This window comes from Scomber japonicus, chromosome 10 (assembly GCF_027409825.1).
Source record: "Scomber japonicus isolate fScoJap1 chromosome 10, fScoJap1.pri, whole genome shotgun sequence".
In the NCBI taxonomy this organism is placed as follows: Eukaryota; Metazoa; Chordata; class Actinopteri; order Scombriformes; family Scombridae; genus Scomber; species Scomber japonicus.
Genome location: NC_070587.1, coordinates 16,893,649 through 16,920,559, shown reverse-complemented (window position 1 = coordinate 16,920,559; position 26,911 = coordinate 16,893,649). Strand labels below are relative to the sequence as shown.

The window sequence follows — 26,911 nt, the reverse complement described above, 5'->3', positions numbered from 1 at the left end:
TAAATACCTTCTCTGTCATCTCTCCTAGGCCCCCTCCCCCCATTTTCTCTCTCTCTCTCCAGCCTCTTTCTTACCACCCCCCCCTCCCCCCACCTCTCCTTCTCTCTTCCCCCTCATCACTCTCTGTCTAATTTAGCTCGCCACTTGTCAGGATCTTGGCATGACATGATAAAGAGGAGGCCCCTGCATTAGGTATAGGGCCCCCTGACTGACTGGCAATGCAAATAATCCTGAGTGACTGATGAGCAAGAGACTAAGTGAGCAGATAAGTGATGACATGACAGGCCCATGTGAGTGATCTTTACTATTTTAATCAAATATACTCTTGGCCTCCTATCAAGCAATCACAAAACACACATACAAACACTCCATCTAAAACTAATGCTGTCTCATATTTTAATAAAGCCTTTGTCTGCATAGTTGCTAGTTATGTTAGTTGTTACATATTTAGTGTATGATTGATGTAGATGACGGAAACACAGTAAAGGCCTAGTTACACCTGTATTTAAAATGGCAAACTCAATTATGGAAATCAAGTTTCCAAATTTTTTCCCATTGAGTTCAACTTCGGTGATGAACTCCAAAATGTAGGAAGCTCCATCCACTTTTATTTAACCTCCTTGGTTGTAATGCAAGAGTCAATGAAATAAATATATCTTTTAAATAAGCTGTGTTAAATTGTTCTCCCGTTTGCGACCAAGCTAATGAGCATGCTTACTGACAATTAGCAAACTTGTAAGCTTGAGGAACTTTTATCCCCCTGTAAAAACTATACTATACTATACTATATACAAATTGCCAGGATGGAGTAAATGGCCCAGTAGAGGAAATACATAAAAGCTGGGGAACTACGGTGAATGACTTCTGCCTGGCTAGCACATTAGTGATAAGCTCAGCAGCTACAGTAGCTCACTTATTTGTCCTGCCATATTTTGCAATTTAAATTCACTGTGCCATTTTCTGGTGTAAGAAGTTAGCTTTAGGTGCGCTTTTGACCTTTGTTTTGCACTCATTATCACCATTTGTGAGGGTAGGAACAACTCCACTCAGTAGTCAGTGTGGACAGAATTGTTATAGGAATACTTTGAAGTTTTGTAATGTACTTTTTTGTATGCTTAATTACACAGAGGTAGAGGTGGTGGTACCAATCTAATGTTTGGATGTGTTGGAACTGCAGCCAGTCAGCGGTTAGCATACACTGAGAGCAGAACTGTTAGCCTCACGCTCTCCAAAGTACAAAATGTTCCCTACCAACACCTCTCAAGCTGCTAATTAACACAAACAGACATGTAATATCAACATTTTCGGATTTTAATTGAAATAACATTTTTCTCAGCAGACAAGTGACAAGGCTCCAAGAAGTCTCTGCACCTGCTTGCTCGCTCGTCTCTTTATTAAAAAATCAAGATGTGTAAATTTGTAATACTTTAGCTAGCTCTGCTAGAGTTTATTGTCTGCTGGCTACAGCTCCAGTTATCTAAAGCAGAAATATGAGAGGGGGGGATCAATCTTTCCATCTAACTTTTGAAAAGATAGTGTCCTAAAAATGCCTGCTGATGTTTACATTTATTTGCGTTCATGCTCTGCTGTACCTGAATGCTAGGGACCGTTATCCTTTTCTTTACCTTGGGTTGTTGCACTGCCTCTCTCGGTACATGACTCCGCTCTCGCAACTTCGTGAGCAGGCAGACCAGGACGACCACTCTGACCACTGGCCATGCTGAGGCCTCGGGCCCTCGTCCCCTTGTTTCACACACTGGCCCCTACGACACCACTGAAGCGAGAGAGAAGTGAATGGTGAGTGGGAGAGAAGGAGGCAGAAGAAGGGCACACACAGGCAGAGTGTCATAAAAGTGTCAAAAACGCAGACTTTCCAACAGACCCAGCCTTTTTATCTTCTTTACGATGACTGTCTGTCACACTAAAGATATGTAAGATATGGCTTTGCAAATTAACTGCTGTCAAAAAGGTTGTGGTCCAGTCCTGGTTACACACTCAAAATCTATCTGTGAATCTCAACTTGTGTTGCTTTTTGGACAGTCTCTACCTTGAGCTGTCATCAGTTAGAATTAACAGACCTAAGCCAAATACAACTCAAATGTGGAAAATCTTTCTCATACCTGACATGGATATCCTTAACTGTTATATGCATTTTATGTTGCACTACACTGTTCTTCACTAGTCCTTTTTTGCCTCTCTATACCATTCTTTTCTTTTAAAAAGAGCAAAAGCTGAAAAAAAAACCCCCATAGCCTACTGATGGCAACTATACACAAATCAATATAGTAATGTTTCGTAGCTGCTGAAAAAGCAGATCTAAAACAAAAGAATAACAATCTGCCAAGGAACTGAGATAATTTAACTTCTTTCCAGAGCAAATCAACAATAAGGGTGGGGTATCTGCCTTTTGTGATTTGTTTATTAGTATTCTTGGAATGCTTAAAAAGGCGCAAACCCAAATTGGCAATTTTTTTCCCTCACATTCTCACACTTTAAAAAGATAAATTCCCTTTCTACTTTAGTCATTGCCACTTATAACTCTTGCAAGTGGTCAGAGGATCGTGTGAGAGCCACGACACTTTTGTACATGTGAAAGCAGTACTCAACAGTGAGGAGCCTCTCTGGGGTTCATGATTACCTCTTCAGATACCCCCATAAACACAGCTAAATGAGCTCCATGAGGCAACCAGCCAGAGCAAAAGAAGCATTTTAGATTAGATGACATGTTATGTGAATACAGTTAGTCTGAGATGAGAAGTGCCACATGCTTCATACTCCTGAATAAAGCATCATAAAAAGGCTGAGTCATTAATCAACCAACCAATCACATGTTCCAAAATGAGCATTACTCCACTCAAAAATCCCTAAATGTAATGTGAGAAGACTTTTAGAAATCTAGGCTCACTTAAAGCAACATTATGTGACAAGCTGTTTGCTGGCGTAGTCTTGAACTGGATTTATAATGTCAAGGTGACATCACGCACATTGCACTAAACTGCCAGAGCCTTGGAGTGATCTCAAGAACCCTTGCAAAGCACTCACATAAAAGTGAACACACACAACCCCCTGCTGCATCAGTGTTGATATGAGGGCATATGTTCAGCTGTTCTTGTCCTCGCTGTGTGTTCATGCCTGCACACAAGTCCACAGACACACACACACACAGAGAGAGAGAGAGAGAGAGAGAGAGAGAGAGAGAGACGCACGCCTCAAACTAATCTCGTGGTTCTTGACTAAGAACTAGAACAGCTGATTTCCCCTCAGTTTTCCCCTTGCGGCCGAGTGCCACAGATTCCTAAGTGGGCCTGTCATTGTTTGTGTTCAGTTAATTGTCCCATGGAGGGAGAGGGCGGGATTAAACCATCAAATTCAATATATTGAGAAGCAAATGTCAATGAGGGCCTGTCAAGGGAGAGAGGGTAAAAGAGCGAGCGAGCCTTTGGGGAGAATCATCTTGAAAGAAGGAAGGAAAGAAACAAAGAATAAATAAAGAGCCCAGATTGCTTTTTGGCGCAGACCCCAGTGGTATATTTTGCCACATCAGCAACAAACCAATTGCAGCTGCTCCCTGAGGTAAAATAATGGAGGGAGAGTGTGTTACCTCTATTAAAAAGGGAGATTTTCTTGACACTGTGATCAAACAAAGTCGTATCCAAAACACAGTGGAGCTGATCCAAAGTCTCCACTTAGCTTACAAGTAATTTTACTAGTCTGTACTTGGACACAGGGACATTGGTGTCTAAAAAGAAGCAGTTAAAGAAGTGCGGTGTCAGTCAGTGCTAGACTTTTTGTCTTCAGCACTATATAACACTACAACACTCAATAAATGTTACTTTCTACAGTAGCATCTCCTTCAATTTAGCCTGTTCACCTTATAAAATACTATCACTCTTTGTCTCATGTGCCATTTAGTCACTCAGAGTTCTGTGGTATCTCTTGGAGGAGGAAAGCATGTGTGTGTCTGTGTGTGTGCCTTTACAAGCTCTACCCCTTTTATATGAAATGTCACATAACACTAAGCAGCACTTTGGAAAAAATATCTCTGAGCCAATTGATGTCTTGAAGGGAAAACCCCTTATTTTATTGGTCTTGCACTGCTCAGTCTGCTAATACTGAGCAGGGAATCTGAGAACTGTCACGTTCATTGTTCTCGTTTGAATTGCGTTTTTCTGTTGCAGAGACTTTTTTTTTCAACAAAACTGCAAGGACATGTTTGTAAGAGGCTCTTGTTTGGTGCCTTTCATTTGCAGATTTATTTGGTGAGATGTTGCAGTGTGCTGGCAACAGTTGAAAAAAAGAAAGAAAAAACACATGCCGCCCTCATTTGACAGCACAAGGCAAGGTTTTTTTTCAAAGGCAAATCATCTGCAGGAGCATATTGGCTCTTTTGGCTAAAATTGAACAATGGTTATCTTAGTAATGATTAATAACATCCCGAAGGAAACAGTATCTTGCTACATGTCCCAAACAGCTGTTGGCAAAGGCTGTGGCATGACCACTTGAATTACCTCAAAGGCTTTGATTAAAAAAGTCCAACAGAAGTGAAAGGAATCCCATGCCAGTCCTGTGATGCCACTCTTGAGCTGACAAAGCTTGTGAGCATATACCCTCCCCCTCCACCTCACACACACACACACACACACACACGCACACACACACACACACACACACACACACACACACACGCAGGAAAGCATGTGTTAAATCACCATATCAGGTCCACAGGCAGAGCCTTCAGCAGCTGGCATGAACTTGGTCTCACACTTCCTCCCAACACGGTGGCACCACAGAGCCTTGCAGATATCCTGGAAGAACAAGAGAGACAAACAAAAGGGAAGTTATATGGTGCTGCTATCACGTTTTCTTACGCCAAATTACAGATGTGGGATGATAAGCATCCTTCTCCCAACAGCTGTAAACAAAGCTAGCGATGGGAAGAACAATAAATTATGATAGCATTGTTATTTTGCCTCTAGAGAGCTATTCAAAGATGTTGATGGAAACTTGTTGAAATTGAGGTTGTCTGAGTAATGATCTTCTGGCAAGTTATCAGTGTGCAGCAACTTTGTATCGCCAAAATATTTATGCTTCGGTAGCTAGGATAACAACATTTCATGATTAAAAAAAGAGAAAGAAGTGAAAAATATACAATGTTTGGTCCAGCTGTTGCAAGGCGTTATCTCACAGGCAATGTAATGCATCAATGAAAATAAAATAGCACATCAATTATTTCTACAGCTGAATGACAAAACAGTTTAATGAAAAAAAGCTGCAATCAGCATTTTTTATACATTTCGTTGCTTAACTTACAGTATATCTAAATGTCAGTAACAGTTCAACACACAGACTATAAAGATTAAGACAAAAAGATAATACTATGTGATCACAGGCATTAGGGGGGGCATAATTGCCTTACCAAATTCATATGATGTCATGGTTGTGTTACTCAGCAGTGGCCTGAAAGATTCAGATGGGAGCGCTGGGTGGTTTCCCTGCTCGCATTGCCTGAGAAACATGGTCTGCTACTTTTTAACATGTCCACTCTATTACTATCTGAATGACTATATCAGATTCTGACAACTGAGTGCAGATGCTGACAGGCACCTCGGCCTCAGCTTCTCACTGCCAAGAGCCACCTTGGAATTCATCCCAAGGCCTATTTGTCCAGCTGTTTTGCTTGCTCAGGCCTTTTCAACAGTAAAAAATGACAGAGAGAGACAGAATGAGACAGGGAGGAGAGTGAGTGAGTGATTGAAGAAGAGGACATAGGGATACATGGAGAGATGATGGACAGAGTGAGACAGATTGAGGTAAAGAGAGAAAAACATGCATTCATACTGCTTTATTTTTTGTCAATGTAACCTCGCTCTATCTCACTGCACGCACCATGGAGAGTATCATTTGGCTTCTCTAGCGGCATCTTATCTTGACAACGCCTGCCAAAGGGTTTTGCGAATATGAATTCATTGTGTGATGAATTGCGCCACAGAGGCTGATTCTTGTACTGTTTTTTTTTTCATTTTTATTTTTATGAGCAACAAGTATCTGGAAAGGCAGTGAGCTTGAGTGCTGCTCAGGGGCTTTGGGGGATTGTGCACCTTGCTGCTACCAGGTGCATGAGCAGAGAAAGTGTGTGGAGATTAGACCACAGAAACAAGAGCCAAGCCATGAGGGAGCACAGGAAGGAAGCAATAATGCTTCAATGTTTAGGTGTTTAGTTTGAACAGGCTAACGGAGGATAACTTGTGCTCATATCGCGGTTAAAATAAACTCAGTGGCTTTTTGAACCTCTTTCCAAACTTTTTCATCCTGTTTTCATTCTTCACCATGCTGTCCAATAAAGCAGACAACCTCAAAGTCTCATACCGCACTCTATTTAGTGGGAAACATTAAAGATATAAACCCATCTCTTTCCTTTAATTTCCTGTTATATTTCAATATCAACACTCTTACAGTTTAAAATCTATTTTGGCATAGATGTTGATTTTTTTGTTTTTTTTGGGCATTTAACTTCCATTATTACAGGGTTGGTGATACAGGCATTGGTTCTGGCGTAGACCATATCAGACATGTTACATGGAGATAAAGAATACAAAATAATACAAATTGAAAACACGAACAAGTCTGACTCACATATATGGAAGAGAGAAATTCAGTTCATAATAAAGGAAGGGGGTGTACTGTCACTACTACTCCGAACTAATTTTCATCAGCCTTTGTAAAGGTCCAAAAGACCTCCCAAGGGGCAGTCCCCTCGTCCTTGTTCCCTTTCTTTCTATGAAGAAAATAAAAGTTAAACCCCCCCCAAAATTATCCATTGACTCCTTTTTCAGGTAGGCAGGTCCAACTCTGGTTCTGATGGGTTTCACCTTGGGTGCAATCTTTGGACCCATGAAGAAAATACTAGAAGCCTAAAGAGCACAGATCATCTAAAACACCTCTAAAGTGTCATTAAACATTACAGTAATCTAAATGTAATTTGGACTCATGCAGAGTATCTTAAACAGCAACATCAGCAGTAATGAGACAATGGGAGAGTAACACAGAGAGATTCCCATTGGCAACGCTCCAGTGTATATTTAGTCATCCATCCCAGTGAGTATTTCATGGGCTCACTGTTTATTTTGTGTGTGTGTGTATGTGTGTGTGTGTGTGTGTGTGTGTGTGTGTTGTGAGTGAGAGAGAGAGAGAGAGAGAGAGGAGAGAGGTGAGAGAGAGAGAGAGAGAGAGAGAGGAGAGGGAGAGAGAGAGAGGGAGAGAGAGAGAGAGAGAGAAAGAGAGAGAGAGAGAAAGAGAGAGAGAGAGAGTGCAATGCATGTATGCATATGCAACTGAGGGTAGGCAAGTCTGAAGTCACTAATCAGTTTCTCCTTTCTTTCCACTTTCCTTTCTTTTCCTTTATTTCCTTTACCTCATTCCCTCCATCTTACTATAGATTTCCCTTAACTTTGCAGAAGAAACATTGCCACCAGATTTTTAAAGCACTCATGTTCCAGTGGGTTCTGAGGAAAGCCTTGAGAGAATCATGGCATGGCATGGGATTTTCAGCTCATTTCCCAAATTTGCATGGCATGGCATAATCAATTTTACCTTCTTAAAATCAAGGGTGCACAGCTTGGCCTTCTCCCCAAACTGCCATTTGCACTGTGTGTCGGCATCGTACAGTTCGCCAGGCAGCTTCTCAGGGTACCGATACTCCTTGACTGCTCTGGGTTCATCTGATAGGCATAAAGCCTGGGCAGAACTGTTGGGCAGGAGAGGAGAGGAATGGAGAACAAAATAGAAAGTGTTTGGAAAGTAAGTCAAGAAAAGGACAGAAAAGAGGAATCTTTAAGACTTAACTTTGCTGATATACAACATACATGCAGACATGAACAGTCAAACAGACATGTGATTCAGTGCTTTGCTACATAAATCTTCTGTGAAATATAGTAGCTGGTATAAAATGCTCACTGCTGTGCACACAGAAATTGCACTACTAAAAGCATCAGTCCACGATGTTCCTTTGTTTCCCACCTTGGAAAGTACCGTAAAGTGTTGCCACAGTAACATATCAAGTTGCCAAACTCAAGCCCTGACAGTAATGGTTTTAATGCCTCAGACACTCAATTATGACAGACATAAAAAGCTCCTTGCCCATATCGCTCATATTCTTACACCAGTGGGGGGTTTCCAATGTTAACTGATATCACTGGTTACTATACAGAGATATTTTACAGCTTAAACAGTACAGTCTGGGGAATATAATACAAAAATATGGTGGAAAGAGCATGAAAAGACAAAATATGTTGGAGAGGTCCATCGTGCTAGTGAGTGGTCCTGATTGCTTTAGCAGAGAATTTGTGTGTGCGTGTGTGACCTTCCATTGCTTTATTGCTTTATGGGTCCTATGTGTCTACAGAGAACAATGGCTGTTCAATATTCTGCAATCCTACATTGTTCACATAATAAAGTTTCTGAAAAATACATTATAGTACGCACACATCAACGGGCGCACATGTAAGGCCTATGCATGCATGCACTCACTCACACACGCACACGCAGTTACAAGCCAATTGCTGCTAATTTGCATGACATGAGGATCCAGGGACAAATTTTGTTATAGCAGCTCTTCATATTCACTAATGGCATGAAAAGAGGCACTGGACCAAATGTTCTTTCCCCAGATTTAAGCTGTGAGCCTGGCATGCCACAAGATTATCATCAGCTGGACATAATAAATACAGAAAGTGAATAGCACCCATTCTATTCTAGGATTCCATGTAGATCTCCTGACTCATCTCTTCCAGATAAAAATCACTTGGTATTTCTGTCTATCATGGATTGTTGTTGCATCAGACAAATATGCAGCAAAACAAGTCTCCCATAATGTGTTCCTGTGACATATGCTGATGCAGGAAAATGTTGCATTGGTAAGATGAACAAAAGTCATAAGCAGAACTTTGCACTTTATTTTGTATTTGCTCTACATCACTGCAAATAACAAATTGAGTGCTGATCACTGATTTTTGCCAACACCTCTGCAACACCAAACATTATGAGATTCACTTATTCACCCACAGAAATATTGCACCTGTATTGTAAGGGGTTTCTGCTTCTGCATGTTGTCCACCCACTGTATACTGAGTTATCATGCACACTGTACAGAGCTTCTGTAACAGACAAAGACCCAAAAAGGATATGCAACCCCTTGAGGTGTCGCCAATCCAACAGAGAAGAAATTGGACCAGAAAATAATTACTTTCATGGATCACAGATGCTTTGATGGGTTTTAAACCAGCGCTCATACAAATAAAAACATTTCCAAGTGGCTTTTAAGGGTATCTAGCTTTCCCCTTCATGGAAATTGTCCATTCACTCTAGGCATGACCAAGGGCCCCGATAAAACATCTGACTACACATACAGTGTTGGCACAGACCTCTCTGTCATAGCTGACTGAGGAGAGGAAGATTGTAAGTGAGTGTGATGTAGAATATGTTAGCTAACACAAAGCTCTCCATTGATGAAGGTAGAGACATTTAGGAATCTCACTTAGCTCAATAAGACACATTTAGCCAAAAAACACTTTGATATCATAACATTCTGTTGATTGCAATTAGGAAAACATACAGCATTTCAGTATTTTTATCATGCAGTGATTATACAGGAAGACGACCCCTGGTTGTTTCAGTGGTGCAGAGATCCCCCTCCACGTGGCCCCAGGGGGTGATGGGAGTTTAATATAAGGCTGACAGGCCTAACAAGCGTGAGGTCACCCCAGCTCTAATAACTCAGCGAGGAAATACACTGTCTGTCTCCACCACTCTGAGACGGGAGATCTGACAGTTCAGTTAACACACTGGTAAATTTAGTGGAGGGCATTGGCTTTGCAGCTATCTGGTTTCAAGCACACACACATGCACATATGCATACACACACATGCACAGACACATAGAAACAAACCCAGACACTCGGACGCTAAGTCTGTGATGCTTGTTTTTTCGCTTGAACGAGCAGGCTACATGCATGAAAATGCAGCTATTACACAAACGCACACAACTTTCTTCCTCACACACTTTCACTCACATGTACCTTGACACATAATACATTGTGCAGTCTGGAGAATAGCAGCACCACATATCATTTAACTTAGTTGCAGTGTCAGCTATATATTTATGCCTCTCACACATATACATGCAGACGGTAGGCCTGTTTGTCCTTGATTCTGCAAAAATAAAGCAAGTCCTGCAATATTTATAACATGAGTACAGTTGTTTTTTTTAAGTTGGCACTCTATGGATCTGAGCTGCATTTGTAACTGATATATCTGCTGCTGACATGTGTTTTCTACAACACATGTTCATCTATCAGTAACACATGCTGAATACTTTGAACGCAATGTATGTTAAAAGTGACTATTGCCAGGTCCCCTCTTGTTAATAATTTTGTTATAAACTCATACAGTACTTCATGTCTTTGTTGAATGATCACTGAATAGCTGGCATGAGAACTTACTTATTGCTCATCAATAAGACATATGTGATGGAGCTCTTATGTTCTGAAAACGTAAGAAGACTTTACAAGTAGTGTTACCAGTTAATGTCAGCATTAACTATGAATGCTTTTTTAAAACAATTCTTTTAGCATTGTTCACCACAACAAAAGCATAAGAAATATGGTTGCTCACTTGAGGAAGCGGCTGAGGTACTGGCGACTGCAGGCAGACCAGGAGAAAATACCATTGTGTCCAGCTAAAGTGGGAGACATGATGTTGCCCTCTGACTTCTTACAAACGTTTCCTTCACCGTCATGGACCATTCCAAAACTGAGGAATAAAAAACACTGAGCTATAAAAGATTTTGCATGTTCAAGTCATGGTAATAATTCTAGATAATAATAACTGCTGAGCTCAATATTATTTGTTTTAAAAGTAGTAGACAGGTGGATATGAATGTGTACAACAAATCTGAAGAACCCACAAAATCATTAGCTTGCAAAGTTTTCTCCTGGAGATAAAAAAGGCTCACGTCAAAAGCACATTACAAGAATGCAGAATTTGATAAACACCTCTTGGTCCATTTTTATTACATTCTTAGAGATTTCTTTTCAAGGGTGGTCAAATTTATTACAGTGCATATAGGAACACATGCACATTTGCCAACCACAAGTTTAAGCATGTCTTTTTGTCATTATGATAGCGATGGAAATCCTTACTTGTGTCCAGATTCATGGGCAATGGTAAAAGCCAGACCTAGGCCAGTGTCTTCATTGATGGTGCAGCTCCGATATTTGCTGCACATCCCACTAATTGGAGCAAAACCTGCAAAACCAAATATACAGTTTTAAAATGTTGCATCCCTATTCAATTATTTCATCTGCTGTAATTCAGCCACTTTAAACAAAAACAGTAACTACCAAGAATTTGGATTACAACCACTGTCAAGCTGCAGTTGTGGATTGCATGCATTAGAAATATCAAACACACCATAACTGGGTTAAAACTCCTCCATATGTTAAAATATGGGACTCGGTGGGAACATTCCCAGATTCCCCCATGACCTTCCACTCCATTTTAACACAGTCTGTCTCTGTCTTCACTTCTCTCTCATATCTCTCATTGTCTCTTAAACTCCCTTTTACTATTCAGCTCCCTTTATGCCTCTTTGTGTCCACTATCCTTCTGTCTTTCCTCCTCACACACACAGACAACCACACGGCACCCTTGGCTTGGAACCAAAAAGGGTAATGCCCATGAGGGCCTCTCTTAATGTTTTCGTCTCAGTGTCTCAGGCAGAATTTAGTCTTGTGTTTTGTTATTTCATGACTCAAAGACATTTGCTATAGGTTGCAAAACCCCCTGAAGTCAAATTCTCACGTACATAACTAACGTGAATAATGATATTAAACATGAGCAGGCAGATTGACTGTGAGAACTGCCATTTAGTTCCTTTTTTTGTGTCAGAAGAGAGCTAGATCATTGATATTACATGGTGGTTTTGAAATATGGAGGAAAACATTGAGGCATAGAGCTGTAACTGTTACACAAATAAACTGTTATATACTGACTGGTAGTGCTAATGGTCATTTTGCCTCACACCTTTGGGATTTAGTCAGAAGTAACTCTTTTTTTGACTGCACACACATACGCATACACACGCACACACACACACACACACACACACACACACACACATACGCACAGGCACACACACCTTTGAACTTTTCTTCCATAGCAACGATTAGGGCTAATGCTAGCCTCAACACTTTGAAGTCAAACCTGAGGTTTAAAGGGAGTGTGTGTTTGTGCTTATGTGTGTGTGTTTGGGTGTGCAACACTGTATCTCTCTGAGACACAAAATGGAAGTTTTTTTCACAGTGTGGGAGACTAAAATGTGTTAGCATTGTCAATACTGTAAACTACCTGTTGTTAGTTTGTTAGATGGTGTGCACTCACAAAGAAGTGTGCGTATGTGTGTATAAAGCAGTTGATGGCAAATAATGGCTCATTTGCACTCAGATTTTGATTCACAGTTTTGGAAGGGAAGTTGTGGTCAAATTCCAGATTAATTGATCAAATTGCCTTCTCTGGCTAGTTTTTTCTTTTTACCCTATCTGCTGTTAAATTTCATATTCACAAAATGTACAGAAGGTGATATTGTAGGGCTGAAAAGATCTGAAAGCTGTAGACCATTTCAACACCTGGTTTTGCTGGTGTGACCAGGATCACACCGTGTGACAGAGGACAGGGACATCTTCCCAGAGGAAGACAGAGAGGAAGAAACAGAGACAGAGAGACATTATTAAATAATTCCTATTAAGACTAAAAAAAAAAGAAAAAGAGAACAAATGGCTTTTATGTGATTTCATCCAAATGAGTCAGTGTTAGGAAAAGCACTCATACTCTCTCATTTCTCATTTTTCAACATTTGGATCAGTTCATGTCATTGGATTTGAAGAGAATCCTTTGTATTATCCCAAATTACACTTAAGGCATGTTTTTGCAGGAGTACAGTGATATCCAGGAAAAGTTAAAGACGTACCAAGAGTGTCACATGGTTCATTCTTCCAAGAGCAGATGTCGAGTCCCGTGAGGAGGATGGCGTGGTCGTGGCGCCGGCCCTCTCTACCTCCCAGAGTGGACTGCCAATGACAGAAACTGTTCAGTGTGTGGTCTGCATGGTGGTTGATCACCAAACCATCCTGTGAAATAACAGAGATAGAAGGGAGAGATAAATACATCTTCATCAGGGTAACTGTAAGAATGAGATATAAACGATCAGTTAAGTACAAGTTAGAATCAAAATATGTGTCCCTATATTCTGGTATGAACTACTTTCCATTTCCATTTAATTGTGTGTGTTACCTTTCATGACATTTTCAGTGGGATATTTGTGTTAAGCATTTAAGTGCATGCAACAACATAGATGTAATTACTAATTTGTTAAGCTTTAAATTACCCGATCATTGTCTGATCTAAACAATGATTTATCAAATCTTTAGACATGTATGTCAGTTAAAGGAAACATGATGACATGAGACTGGACTCTGATAGTAGGCAGACATCTGCCTACATCTTTGGAATTTTTGGCATTCCTTCTGCTGATAATTAGTTCTTAAGGAAGACTGAAACCTATTAACATCACAGGTGGATAGAAACCAGAATCTGATCTCCTAAACCTGCTTTTTCTGACAGCAGCACACTTATTTTCTCTCTCTCTCTCTCTCTCTCTCTCTCTCTCTCTCTCTCTCTCTCTCTCTCTCTCTCTCTCTCTCTCTCTCCCTCTCCCCTTTTATTTTGCTCCTGCTGCCTTTCCATCTCCAGCACTCCACGAGAATTTCCCTCCTAAATCTGGCAAAGATACAAGGAAATGTATACCCTATAATTAACCACTGTAAAAGTCCTTATTAGTCTGAACGACCTCAGGAAACTCACATAGAGACCTAGTTCTGGACCTTCAGGCAAAAAAATATTTTTTTCCATTTCCTGTGTCAGGGTGCTTAACGGAAGGACATATACTGTTCTTGGGTTCCTAGAGTCCCTTCACTTGTATGAATTCCTTTAGGTTCTTTATGTGAGAAATGTTTAAACCTTAAACTAAACAAACCAATTGTAACACGTACCTTACCAATGTCATCAATTATTGCTTTTGTCGTTTGAGAGGCTGAGTTTTTGAATATGAGGATTTCATCTCACACTGCTCACCTGCTCTTCATCCAGAAGCACAAGGCCCACTATCACTATGTTGATGTTCCCCCCTATTGTACCATCTTTGAATAGGCTGGAGACCTGGAGGACACACAAACAACATTATTACACCTTGTTAACCCTACAGCTAAATGATTTCATGTGACTGCAATCCATGTAACAGACAGAAAAAAGAAAAGTGACTCTGGCAACAGTTAAACAAATGTCAGTGACATCTTCCTGCTGATTAAAGGCACAGTTTCCCCCCAACTTGATTCCTAAACATAATGTAGTCTGGACTACCTAGACCAACAGAATATTGAGATTTGTTTCAAATGTATGAACACAACAGACATTGACATTCCTATAGAAGTAACACACTGAGGTATGACAGCTACAACTGCTGTTTCCAATTCAGCTTCTTGTATTCATGTGGATGTCTGACCATCAATCACAACTGTTTGAGCTTTGAAAATGGACTTCAGATCTTTTTCTCTACTTCGCTCTATGTCTTTGTCTCAGGCCTTTGAATACGTCAGGTGCCACTCACTAAGCCATTTTTCTCTTTAGGAAATCTCCCATTCGTTCCTTATGTTTCTGATGTTTGGTCTTCCTCTGTGCTGACTCATGAATAGACGCACGGCTGTGGTTTGTTACCGGATTTAAGCGAAAACTCTAAAGGTCAAAGAGGCAATCAAAACCACTTACCGTACTTAAACTGAGATCTCTTGGAACACCTGTGTTTGACAGATTTTCAGTCTTGCACTCTTCTACAGATCGAGTGAATCACTGTGCTTTCACTGCCACATAATAGAAACAATTGCGCCAGTTTCCATAGAGCTTCAGTGTTTTGTGTTTTTTTATTTTGGTAATTACAAAATCTTTCTGAGGTCTTTCCACTCTGCCACAAAGAAAACATAAATCTAACTGAATGCTGGAGCAGTGTATCAGATTAATTTTCAACAAATATTAAATACCCTGTCCCTTTCTAAGCCCATGGGAGCTTGCAGGTGGCGTAGTGGGTTGGCTGTTTTGAGTGAAACTCCACACTGTATTTAGGTGACTCCTCTGAGGCGGGCTGTGACTGGTCCAACTTGGTTTGTACTAGAGGGAACTGTGTTTTCAAAATAGATGGATTATCTTTGGATTTGTCAGTCAGTCATTAAGTAGCAAAACGAGCGTGATGGAATTTGCTTGCAGATCAGCTGAGAGAGACGGGGGGACACTGTGAGCACTGCGGCAATGATCTCACCCAGGTATCAGTTTCATGTTTATAGATGTACTCTGTCTGATAAGTGAGGATGGAAGACAGGGGTGTCAAGTCACTAAACCCCAAGATATGGCAAACTCCAGATGAATTTATCTATGGCTTCCAAATAAATGTCTGCTGATGATTGTCCTTGATGATGTGTGATAAAGCACAAGAGAACATTTATGAAGTCAGAGTAAAGTCTGGCAAGTATGACCTTGTGCAACATTCCTGTATCACATGTGTTATTCAAAGTAATAAGCTGGTTTACACCTCCAATCAAAGCTAGAAAGTTATGTTTTTGTCTTTCTTTTAGCTTTTATATCACCGTGCTAATAATCAGGTTTCCCTCACCATATTAAGCACAGTTAGAACATATGTGGTAATGTTCTCATGGCCGTGGTTGTCCATCATCTTTCTGTCGACCACCACCAGAGTCTCCACGTTGAGCTTTTGATTGACTTGGTTCTTCAACAGCACTGCCCTTTTGTTCCTGGGGATGAACTTATATTCATCTGGAAGCATAAAGAAATCTTCTTTTGGAGGTTTGGGCATATCTGGAAGAAGCAATGGAGAGAGATAACTGGAGTTACTATTCATTAATATGAACGTTTAAAGCAAAAGGATGTGGCAGCTATTTAACAGACTGAATTAATCGTTATGAAAATCACTGTGGCTGCAGAGTCAAAACAATTCAGTGGTACTGGGGGTTGTAAGTGATTGATGAAAGAAAAAACAATAGTTCATATAATAGTCATTTAATAGCAGTTATGATGTCCATTACAAATATACAACCCTTCCTTCCCACAGCTGATTATACTGTATGTTTCACAAGATTTCAAATGGAACTATAGCCACCAGCTAAATGGCCACCTTTCCCTGTGAGTGTTAACCAGCGATCCTGGCAAGTAGCTGACAAGCATTCTGGATGATTAACTAGACTCTTATTTTCATGACCTGATGTCATGGATAAACTGCAAACCGAGTTTTTTTCTGTTGTTGACTCTGGCTCTTGCAGTGTTATGCTACCATTAAGTATAGTGTAAAACCAGTCATGTCATGTACTGTACTAGAGCAAGTCAAATTTTCTGTAAATGCAATAGCAGGTATAGTAAATAGAACCTTTACGTGCCACAAACTAATTTTGTTCTTGGTGTCGTCATGAAGAAAGAAATGTCATGTTGTGCAGATGTAACACAAAGTCAGTTTATTGTAGACAGAAGTCATTTCTTTATGAATTATTAGATGTAAAAGCAAATAATATCTGAATTAACATATCTCTTTTATAAAACATTTTTGTACACTTTGTTAGTTAATGTAATTCTGATTTGTGGGTAAAATCAGTGTGTGATAAAAAGGGAAAGCTGTATTATAAAAAAATAATGACGTACATTAGAATGACTTCACAATATAATCTTACAGTGAACACTTATCATCACTGTGTTAAGTGTACATATGACTCAGACAAACACACACTCAATCTTAACAGCAAATACTTGCTCTTCTTTTGAGTCTGGGAGTCTGGGAAACAAGCACCATCTCACATCAATATTCACTTCTACTCTGTGACATGAGGTCAATTGTACAAAGCAGTCAAAGCAAAGCACAGCCTCAAACCATTGCAGCTTTTGATGTTATCACCTCAAATCCCCACTTCAATGTTTTCAGGTTATCAAAACTTTCACCTATCACTGCCTGGCTACGATAAACTATAAAGGGTCCAAAGTTTGCTTATATAGGCGGAAAGCAGGTGAGCAACCAAAGTGCTTTTTTAACTAAAACACGGCACAGGTGTTCACTGATGTCATCCTATGGGAATGTAAACATGAGTGTGTTTTCACAGGGGACAGACAGCTGGGGTTCTGCAGGGTAATGTCGGTGGTACCAGTCCAATCCCTGCTCTTTTGGAATTGACCCCTGTGATACCGGCAATGTTAACTGATCTGGAGGTAATTTCTTGAGCATAAACATTCGTCACAGTGTAAAGTGAATATAAAACATTTCCCTTAACCTTTCAAAGGTTATGTCACTGATGAAGTCAACCAAAAACTGTCAGTGTAAATTGAGATAATATTGTTCAGAGGAAACCTTTGTCATCACGTGAAATGAAAGTTCATTTTCCAAGGAAACCCATCAAAAATATTAACAAGGATATGATGATTTCCATTCCACAGTTGCAAAATTCTCTGTGAAATTTTGACTGCCAAATATAAAACATCTGCCCAATTAAAAAAAAGCTCTATTACAGTATTTACAATCCACCTTCTTGTAAATCCAGTGACATGTTGTTTTTCTCTTTAACACAGACAGGTCTAACGATGTGTTAACAGCCACACATGTTAACACAAACTGTTATTTTATGTGGTGTTACACTGTAAAATGAGACACATTAGTGTTGTCCTAACTGCATCAGTACTGAAAGAGTTTTTAGATGATATGGTAATATTAGCATACACTGTATTAAAATGGGAACTCATACTCTATTATTGGTGTGATATCTCTGTGTTACCAACCTACTTCAACCCTGGGAGGTCAGCTGCTAACAGAGTTAACTGAAAACATCAACAAACAGAATTACAATGATATGACTTGGTAAGTGATGTATGTGAGAAAGTGATAATTTCTCAAAATGTGGCCTAACCTCTCTGAGTTCAAACCCCTAATTTAGTTATATCTGGAAATTTAAGAATATATTATGGCAGTGCCTAACGTGTTCAATGTGAGAAGTACACCTATAGGTGGGAACTTCCTTATTTAAGTGTCAAATGTTAACCAATGACTACATGACATTTTTCAGAAAAAATGTACAGACGAAAATATGTAACATAATCTAATTTAGTGAGTTAAAGAAAAAAAGGATCCAACGTTAAATATCCCTTAGGTGGGAGAATATAGGTGAGTAAGTTAAACCCAACTGTGAAATATAACTGGGATGTTCAACTATGTAAAGGGTATGCTATCAGTGCCTGCTTCCAATTAGACCAAAAACCCAATAACATATACAGGGAGAGTGAATGCAGTTTTCACACATTTCAACATGAACATACAGTATATGACAGTACTGTTTGTAGTAATGCTGCTATATGTGGATTAGAATGAGAAATTGCCCTTACATACATTTCTTCCGTCTCCCGCAGAAGTGTTGCCTCTGTTTCTCCCCACTTCTGTAGTCATCGTCATGGCGATGGCTGTTGTGGTCACTGACAGTGTTGGAGGTTGGGTTCGTCTGTGAGTCTGTGGATCTCTTGGCAACAAAGTGTCTGTATGATTTGTGAGGAGTTGAGTCTGTGGATCTCTTCTGAAGCGCCTGAGGCTCATGACCTCTCTGCTCTGTCGGGGAGTCCCTGTCACTCTTGTAGAGAATGTGCGGCTGGTGGCTGGAAGGTGCTGTGAAGTTCTCTCTCTGGGCTAAGATGCGGGACACGGGTCTCAGGAAGTAGTCCGCGTTCTGCGTTCGGATCAGACCTGACTAGAGGCAAAACAGTCTCATTAACTTTACAGCAGTGGCACCATATGGGGACCCAAAAGAAACAAAAAAATTGCTTTTAATTAATTAATTCATTTTGACATCAACTTATTTAACCTTTATTCAAGCTTATAGTAATAATATTTTTAAAAAATGGCCTGGATAGTATATTTCCTAAAGATGTCCAACACCTAAAACCTGGCACATTCTCTACCTGCCTGGGGGGGTGTAGTCATATATCACAGATATATAACTTTCTCCAGCTATTCGTTTAGCTTCCCAATCTGTCTCTGTCAGCAATTAGTCAAGACTCAACTCCTGGGTCACTGCGAAAGTGACCCCTCTAAACCTCTGTGTGCCTCAATTACTGACCGTGTTTATTCATGTTTAACATCTGTTTCGCTGTTCGGGGTCAGGCGTTATCTGAGCAAAATCTAAATAAGTCTCTCTTAAATTAAAAGAGTTTGAACTGTGTGAAACTAAAGAGCTGTGTGTGACGATAAAAGGAGGGGGTATCTCTTTTATGCTCATATCACTTAGTTCAAATATTCCCACAGAAATCTAGCAAACAAATGTGGCCTCTGACCTATCGTGAATATAAGATTTATAAGAAGCCATATTTAAAAATAAGTTCTTATCTGTCAGGAATCTTTCTCAATATTTGAGCAGTTGTAATGGAGGACCATGTTAATGAACTGGTTCCATTAGTGCCTTTTCCATTTCAGGGGATAAGTATGGGACAGCCTATTTCAAATCTCTAAAAGTTCACCAAAGTATTTGTTCAGTTGACCTTATTCTCTCTCTATCTCAGTCTGTCTCTGTCTCTCTACCGATGAGACAGACACATTTCCAGTTTTCATATTCCACTTTCAATAAACTGCTGTCAGCACAGCAGATTCAGACACTTAGAGATTGCTTTCTCTTGCTCTCTGCCTCTCTCTTTGTCTCTCTCACTCTCTCCAAACACGCACCACATTTGTGTTGACAGTCAGCTGGCACGTAGTGTTTGGACTGTAACTGCGTTTGGCAGTAATAGCGGTTTCCCTAAAATATGTTTAATTGACTACAGTCTCCCTTTTTTTTCACTGTGAGCTGCGAGTGGAATGTGAGGTCCTTCGTCACCGCAGCTCGTCCGCTGGCTGACAGAAACTGCCTGCCACAGTGGCAGTGGTGAGGTTGTGGCTGGCCTGTGGTGATTGTATATGCACATTGGATGTATGTGTGAGATAGTGTGTAGAGACAGTGTAAATCTGCCTCAACACAGTACAAGATGGATGGGAGATAGCTGGAGACACTACACATGTATAAGTAAATGTGTATGTCTACAAATGTGTGCATTTAAGTCAGTGTCTGGAGTTGAAATGAGTCAATCATGCTAATGCAGAGCAATATTCGAGATGTGTTTGATGGTGCTATAATGATCCTCAGTACTGACTTTCCCCATTTCATCACCATTTACTAACTTGAGCTACGGCCTCTGCCAGCACATCAACCACAGATCAGGAAACCAGTGAAACGCAGTCCTTGGAAAATACTGTGACTGTATAAAGCACTGAGTCTGAAAATGATGAACTCAGAATACCGGCCAGTACAGATGTGTAAGCTGCTGTGACCACAATGACTCCACAGTTTACAGCTTTCATCACGTATTGTGGCTAAAGAAAGTTCAAGCATTTATCCATTATTGGTCCTACAGCAGCCAAATTGGCTTCTTATTCTCTCTCAGATGTTGTAAAAATAATAATAAAAAAATCTTTATCCATTATTGGTCCGATAGCAGCCAAATTGGCTCCTTATTCTCTGTCATATGTTGTAAAAAAAAAATCATTTAAAAAAAAAGCTATATCAGCAAAAATTTGAACACAGAGATTTAAAAATTGTAACCTAAACTATGCATATGTGTGTTTTACTCCTAAAGATGTCATTGTTGTTCAAATCCCACTCTTAAGTTTTATGCCCTCACCACAAGCCAGGAGGAGGGCAGTTGTTTGTTTTCAGGTGTTTCTGTGTCAGATAATGATCATTTCCCAGCATACAGTAAGTGCTGTTTCAGACAAAAGATAACCACATACAGAGATGCAGAAACATATTTGTTGACATATTTACAGCCGGAAACACACTTTTATGGACCAGTACTTACTGAGAAGATTACAATCTTTTCGGACCTTTAAAAAAACAAAACAATGGATGCTTCATAATGAAGTCCTCACATCTCAGACAGTGTGCATGTATTGCTACATCCACAACTCAGCAGCACTGTCATTTCTACTCTCTGTGTTAAAATCCCCTAATAGGCTAGAGCTGCGGTTTCCCTAACAATCCAATGCAATGAGACAGCGCTGACTGTGAACGATTGACCCCAATACAACAGTTTGATTTGAGGAACAGGATAGAGGAGGGTGGGGGGATCAATTATTGAGAAAACTAGAGAGAGAGAGAAAGAGAGAGAGAGAGAGGGAAATGCTTGTTAATGCATCACCAGCTTCTGTAGCTTGCCTGCCAGTGGTCAAGAAATAATCCTTGCCGGCAAACCGCAAGCCAAGACCATTGGTTACAATCACATGTGACAACCGGTGCGTGATCCTGTCATCCACGTGGCACCCGCCCCGGCGCTGTGTAATCACAGGCGATTGTCATAATTTGGTTCCAAGTCACGGTGAGGCCTCCGACATGAACCGAGCTGCTGTCAGCCTTCAAAACTTCACACGCTAAGTATTTATGCTGTTGGGCGGGTTGTTGGGGCATTAGTGTGCAGCTAAATCAGCTCTCCTGGGAAAACGGGTGCCTTGTGATTCACAGTGGACAGCAGACATTTGATGCTTTCGCTGGAGGAGAATAATCGGGAAAATCTGGGTTTTACGTGTGTGTGTGTGTTATTTATGGTTAACTCATTCTGACAGCAGTAATAAGAGAGATAAAGAAGAGGAAATCCATGATGGAAAAAGATGGAGAAAGACAATCATAGGATTTACACCTGCAGCCTGTCTTACCAGCAGTAACATTGGACTGGACTGCTTGATTAGGAAATGCAATAGAAATGTATTACATAGTAGTGTGGAGTTCACAAGGTCTCTAACAAGAGCTATATATTTACTGTGAAAATGTGCTCAGAGCTGAATAAACCACATACTGCCAACTCTCCCTCAAACACATCTGTGCATTCACTGTTTTCATCTGAATACTACCCTACACTATTGAATATTGATGAGGAGGCAAATTGAAAAATGATGCAGCAGCTGCAAAGCCTTTCAAACAATGCCACTTGAGGTATGCCAACAAGTAGGAGCTTCATGACAGCTACAACTGCATGTCATAGTGACTGTCACTGCTGTCTCTTCCTTACCACATTCTACAGTTTCCATATCCAGAATAGCCTTTTTCAACACTGGTGCTGAGGTTTTTGTTTGTTTTTGCTGTCATCACATTGGTGCAAAATAGATTTACTGGCAGAGTCACTCGTCTGTCAAAATGTATTTTTATATAACACAATTGTCCCACAGCAAAATAAATGATTCATGGAGATCACTATATAAACATATTTCCAACTGCATCTCTCAATGTATGTAAGTAAATTGCTGATTATGCTTTCTTTACAATATTATCACTGTCATAATATAATTCTATATAACAAATTCAAATTTTGGTGCCTAATAAAAGTTGTAGTCAGCTTGGAGTTTTTCATTTCTTTATCTATAGCCTATCTAACTGTGAGTTTTTGAAATTGAAATATTTCCAAAAGCCTTTTGTTGCAAGGCTGAGTAAGAGAATCTACTACTGGTATGGCTTGTGTTTGATCATAACAAGAACCACGTGTCACTCTCTACACATCGTCTTGGTCGGCTGTCACACTGACTGAATAGACTGTTTCTTCCCTGAAGAAAGATCTATGTTTCTTATTGTTTAATGAATGCTGCGTTTGTGTTTTTGTCCTATGCTGAAGAAATTTAGTCCAGATGTTGATGTTGTATCACACATTTAACTTGTGTTGGTAGATTTTCTGCTCTTTCTAAAACATACATATTTTATATGTAGGGCAAGTTTTCATTTGAAGACAAAGACCAGACTGTCTGAATGCAAAATGTTTCTGCCTTAAAATAAGCAACCTGTGTCCTCTACTTTGTCTTACTATGCCTAACAGCCAATAGACTACACAGAAAATCTTTTTATGATGTCTTTAGCCTGTAAACACTCATATAGTCTTTAAGTTTAAGCATGGCCTCACACAAAACAACATGCATTTGTTACTTCCTCGAAGTGTGTGTGTGCGTGTGTGTGTGTGTGTTTGTGTGTGTGTGTGTGTGTGTGTGTGTGTGTGTGTGTGTGTGTTTGTGTGTGTGTGTGTGTGTGTGTGTGTGTGTGTGTGTGTGTGTGTGTGTGTGCAAGCCACTATGTTAAGAGATTAGGTCACGCTAGTGCCTTTCCCAAATAGCCAAAGTCATCAGATTACACACTGTGCTCTACGAGGTGCAAATAGCAGTCATAAAATGCTGAAACACTACTTGGGAGGGCGCAAACAGCTGGACTCTATGGAGTCAGACGCATCCAGACAAGCAGCGACAGGAATGAAGTGGGGGGACGGGAAAAAACTGCAGAAAAACGGAACTGAGGGGGGAAGCATTCAGTGCATTACAAGGTGCACCTGACTGTGTGTGCAGTATATGGTTCTCTCTGGCTCACTTCAACTTGCTCTTTCTCATGGGATAGAGACCAAAAACTTGTTACCGTAGTTTATTTTACATTTCTGACTGACGTTTGTGGTCAAAGCATGCCTTTCAACTTCAGTCTGAGGGCATGAAAAGTACATATACTGAAGTTTAATACAGTAACTAAGAAAAATAAGCAGATCTACTCATTAACCACCCTTGGTTTGATGTATGGCAACTCCTCAAAAATGGGAAGGTTGCCATCACTGTTTTATTCCTCTATAGCATGTGCAACAAATAACTTAAACCTTCTAAACAAACCCTCTTTTGACACACCAAAGTACATCAGTAATTCTTTACAGTGCTTGTCGCATGCAAACTGGTTCCATCACGCCTACATTTCAAACAGTTAAAGGCTGGGATTCAAACTTTGGCTTACTGTCAAAAGGGCTTATTGGGAAAATGAGAATGATACTCTGACAACACACTTCAGTATAAGACACGATTCTTTAATCAATTAGCGATTTCACTTCAAGCCATACCTTAGTCATGTTTTGGCAAGTTGTCCACATTACACCAACTGGAGGTCTGTCAACATATGTTCAAAATTGACTTAAGTAACTATCCTTCAAGATCATTTGATTGATCTTACATGTTTTGAAAACTGATCATAGCAACCTGTCAAGACCACACTGCATGCCTTTCAAAGCGTCATCACATCAATAGACCATCTCTCACATATTCTTGGAAATCCCAGAGGTGGGTTGAGTGTGCAGCATTCTATTATACTACTACAAGCCCCAGGGCAAAAAACACACCCGTCCTTTTATAAGAGGAAAACACTAGACATCCAAGTGATTTGTAGTGGGAGGACATTTAGCATATCCTTTTGGTGCAAAAGGAAGGTGTGCTTTAGAAGTCTGAGTGAAATTAGATTTTACAAACAGATATAGATGTAGGTGAGGCTCAGTTATAATGGCGTACATTTAGAGGCAAGAATATATGCAGAAACAAAGCTAGAAGGGTTTTTCTTTAAAGTTAGAGTGATTGATGGTTATGTTATATTTATAGGGGCAAATGTGAGAGAGATGTGTAAGAGATTAAATGGAAAAAGTTGTAGAGTTGTAAAAATATGAAATTCTCCTTCACAGTACTTGATGAGCTGTTTTCAAAATTACAATGCCTTAGAGCAAGGCAATTAAGCAATATAAGATGCTGTTGTAACTGTGTTGTGGCAACCAAAACTGGGTTTATCTATAAAAATAATAGGTTGTGTGAAATATGAAACATTAACCATAACCAGCATGTGGTGGCACGACAGACAAAATTACCGAGCTGAAAACAATAAGTTATAGACTAACAAGACTAAAGCCAGAAACACTCAGTGAATAAAGTCTGAACCCTAGATTGGTTATCCTCGACTAATATTGGCCATGTTTCTGCCAGATTCATTGCTGTTTAATGTGCATTTTTATGGTTTTACGACCAATAATTGATTGCCTGAACTATCAATGATCTGGCTCCTGGATGATCTGTTGGATTTCTGGCCTGTAAGAAAATTTGGTTGACTGTCTTGAAGTTTGAGCAGTTCCATGGTCTGATTTCCCACATGGCTGCTGTCAAAAGATCTTTCTTAAACTACAGTGAGCTTATTTCAATATTATTGGAGTAACCACTAGTACATGTTATGGCTATAAGTGTAGTCTTTACTGAGACTGCTGAGATATAAAACTGAACTTTGCTGCAAACAGACATCATATTGTCTGCGTCTTCCAGCCATCTGTGGCTGCATTTTTTTCTTACTTTCCATTCATACTTGAATTGCACAAAGTAATGTTACCTTTCTCTCATTTTGTCAACATTGTTAAGGCTGTGGTCGTCTTGTTTGAACAAACTTTTCTGGAATTGTCACTTGACTAAACAGACAAGGGGTTCTGTGCTTATGTTCAGTGTAAGCACCCATGTTGTTGCCTTGTGAACATAAAAGTCGCAGGTTCTGGACGTTCTTTGAGCTAAATGTTAAAGTAAGCATGCTCTCAATGACCATGCTAACATGTTGATGTTAAGCAGGTACTGTGCCCACCATTAAAGTATGTTGAAGCATAAGAGTATGCCTGCATGGCACTCTACTCACACCTCAACATCCTCACCTCTATAAAAAACCAGACGACACTGCAGCATAAAGTTAACACAGAAGGACGTGCTTTATGATCTCCCTTCAACAAGTGTGTCACTCTGCAGAGTTTCAAACAGTGGAGTCAGTGAGATTTCTCTTTTATTCCACCAATTCCTTGCTTGTAAGTAAAATATTTTTATGGTTGAACTCCCTACTGTCATCAAAGCCTGGCTAACCACTATATGGGCTGCCAGAGGAGGGGAGTTTAAAAGACAATTTATAGATAGGCTTTACAAGGTAATACTCCATACAAAGGGTTTTCAGTACTTCTAAATAACACAGAGGGAACAATGACCCTTATAGCCTTCATCTTTACATTTTTCAATTTTATCTTCCCTCTGTCTTTCCTTTTCTCCTAATCCATTAGGCAGCCTGAGAAAACACTAACAGATAGAAAGAATATGTGAGTCACTGAATGCAGATAAATAATGCAAAATATTTATGGAAGCAGAACTTGCCTCAACTGTAATTTAGTCCTCTAGCATTAAGTTGGATGGCAACTAGCAAGGAACAATGCATTAAGGAAAATATGTTTTGAATTGCAAGTTCAGCTTCATCTAGTCTTAAATACCATCTGCTAGTGAAGTACACAGTTAATGCTAATGCAGGCAGCCTTGCAAACCCTTAACCTTCCCACTTTCAGAAAACCATGCTTGATAGCAAGTAGCAAGCTTTCAACAACCACAGCTGAATGGGTAGCTACAGCTTACAGCCCAGTTAACATTGTGGAGGATGAGGGTCACTGTGAAATAATGCGGATCGAATCCAACGACTGCACTTGAATTGCCATTGAGAGCCTCCACCATATCAAGGATACACAACCTGGATGACAAGAGAGCAAAAATAATTTTCTCCCTTTCCACTGTTTCCTGCTCAATTTATTGTTTGTTTTAATTTGTATTATCCTGTTTATCCCATAGCAAAAGGGGATGTTTTTGTGAGCCTTTTATTTTTCCCATGTGAAGCTGGACACATTGCATTGTGTGATTTGCTTTTGAAGTGAGTGATCCAGGGAGTGATCCTTAATCAGTACTAAGTAATGGAAAATTTAGCAGGCCAATGTGCCCATCTGTTGCCTGTTCAGCTTGATTTTGTCATAAGTTATGATTTGAGCATATGTTTAAAAAGCTAAAAGCTGCACCTGTGATAGTTCCTGCCAATCTTTGCCATTGTTTTGTTAATTGGTTTCCAACAATAAATGCAGACATCTGT

General features: G+C 39.9%; 1 protein-coding gene across 1 annotated transcript in view; it reads right to left on the bottom strand.

Moving 5' to 3' along the window:
• The window catches only part of LOC128366846 (A disintegrin and metalloproteinase with thrombospondin motifs 16), a 51,143-nt gene that overhangs the window by 17,720 nt on the left and 6,512 nt on the right, over positions 1 to 26,911 (bottom strand). Inside the window, exons 4-12 of the mRNA XM_053327614.1 lie at positions 18,532 to 18,883; positions 15,769 to 15,971; positions 14,184 to 14,267; positions 13,021 to 13,180; positions 11,195 to 11,300; positions 10,668 to 10,805; positions 7,591 to 7,744; positions 4,710 to 4,805; positions 1,626 to 1,774 (exon numbers count right to left, since the gene is read on the bottom strand). Coding sequence (XP_053183589.1) covers positions 1,626 to 1,774; positions 4,710 to 4,805; positions 7,591 to 7,744; positions 10,668 to 10,805; positions 11,195 to 11,300; positions 13,021 to 13,180; positions 14,184 to 14,267; positions 15,769 to 15,971; positions 18,532 to 18,883 — 1,442 coding nt within the window. The remainder of the gene's footprint in view (positions 1 to 1,625; positions 1,775 to 4,709; positions 4,806 to 7,590; positions 7,745 to 10,667; positions 10,806 to 11,194; positions 11,301 to 13,020; positions 13,181 to 14,183; positions 14,268 to 15,768; positions 15,972 to 18,531; positions 18,884 to 26,911) is intronic.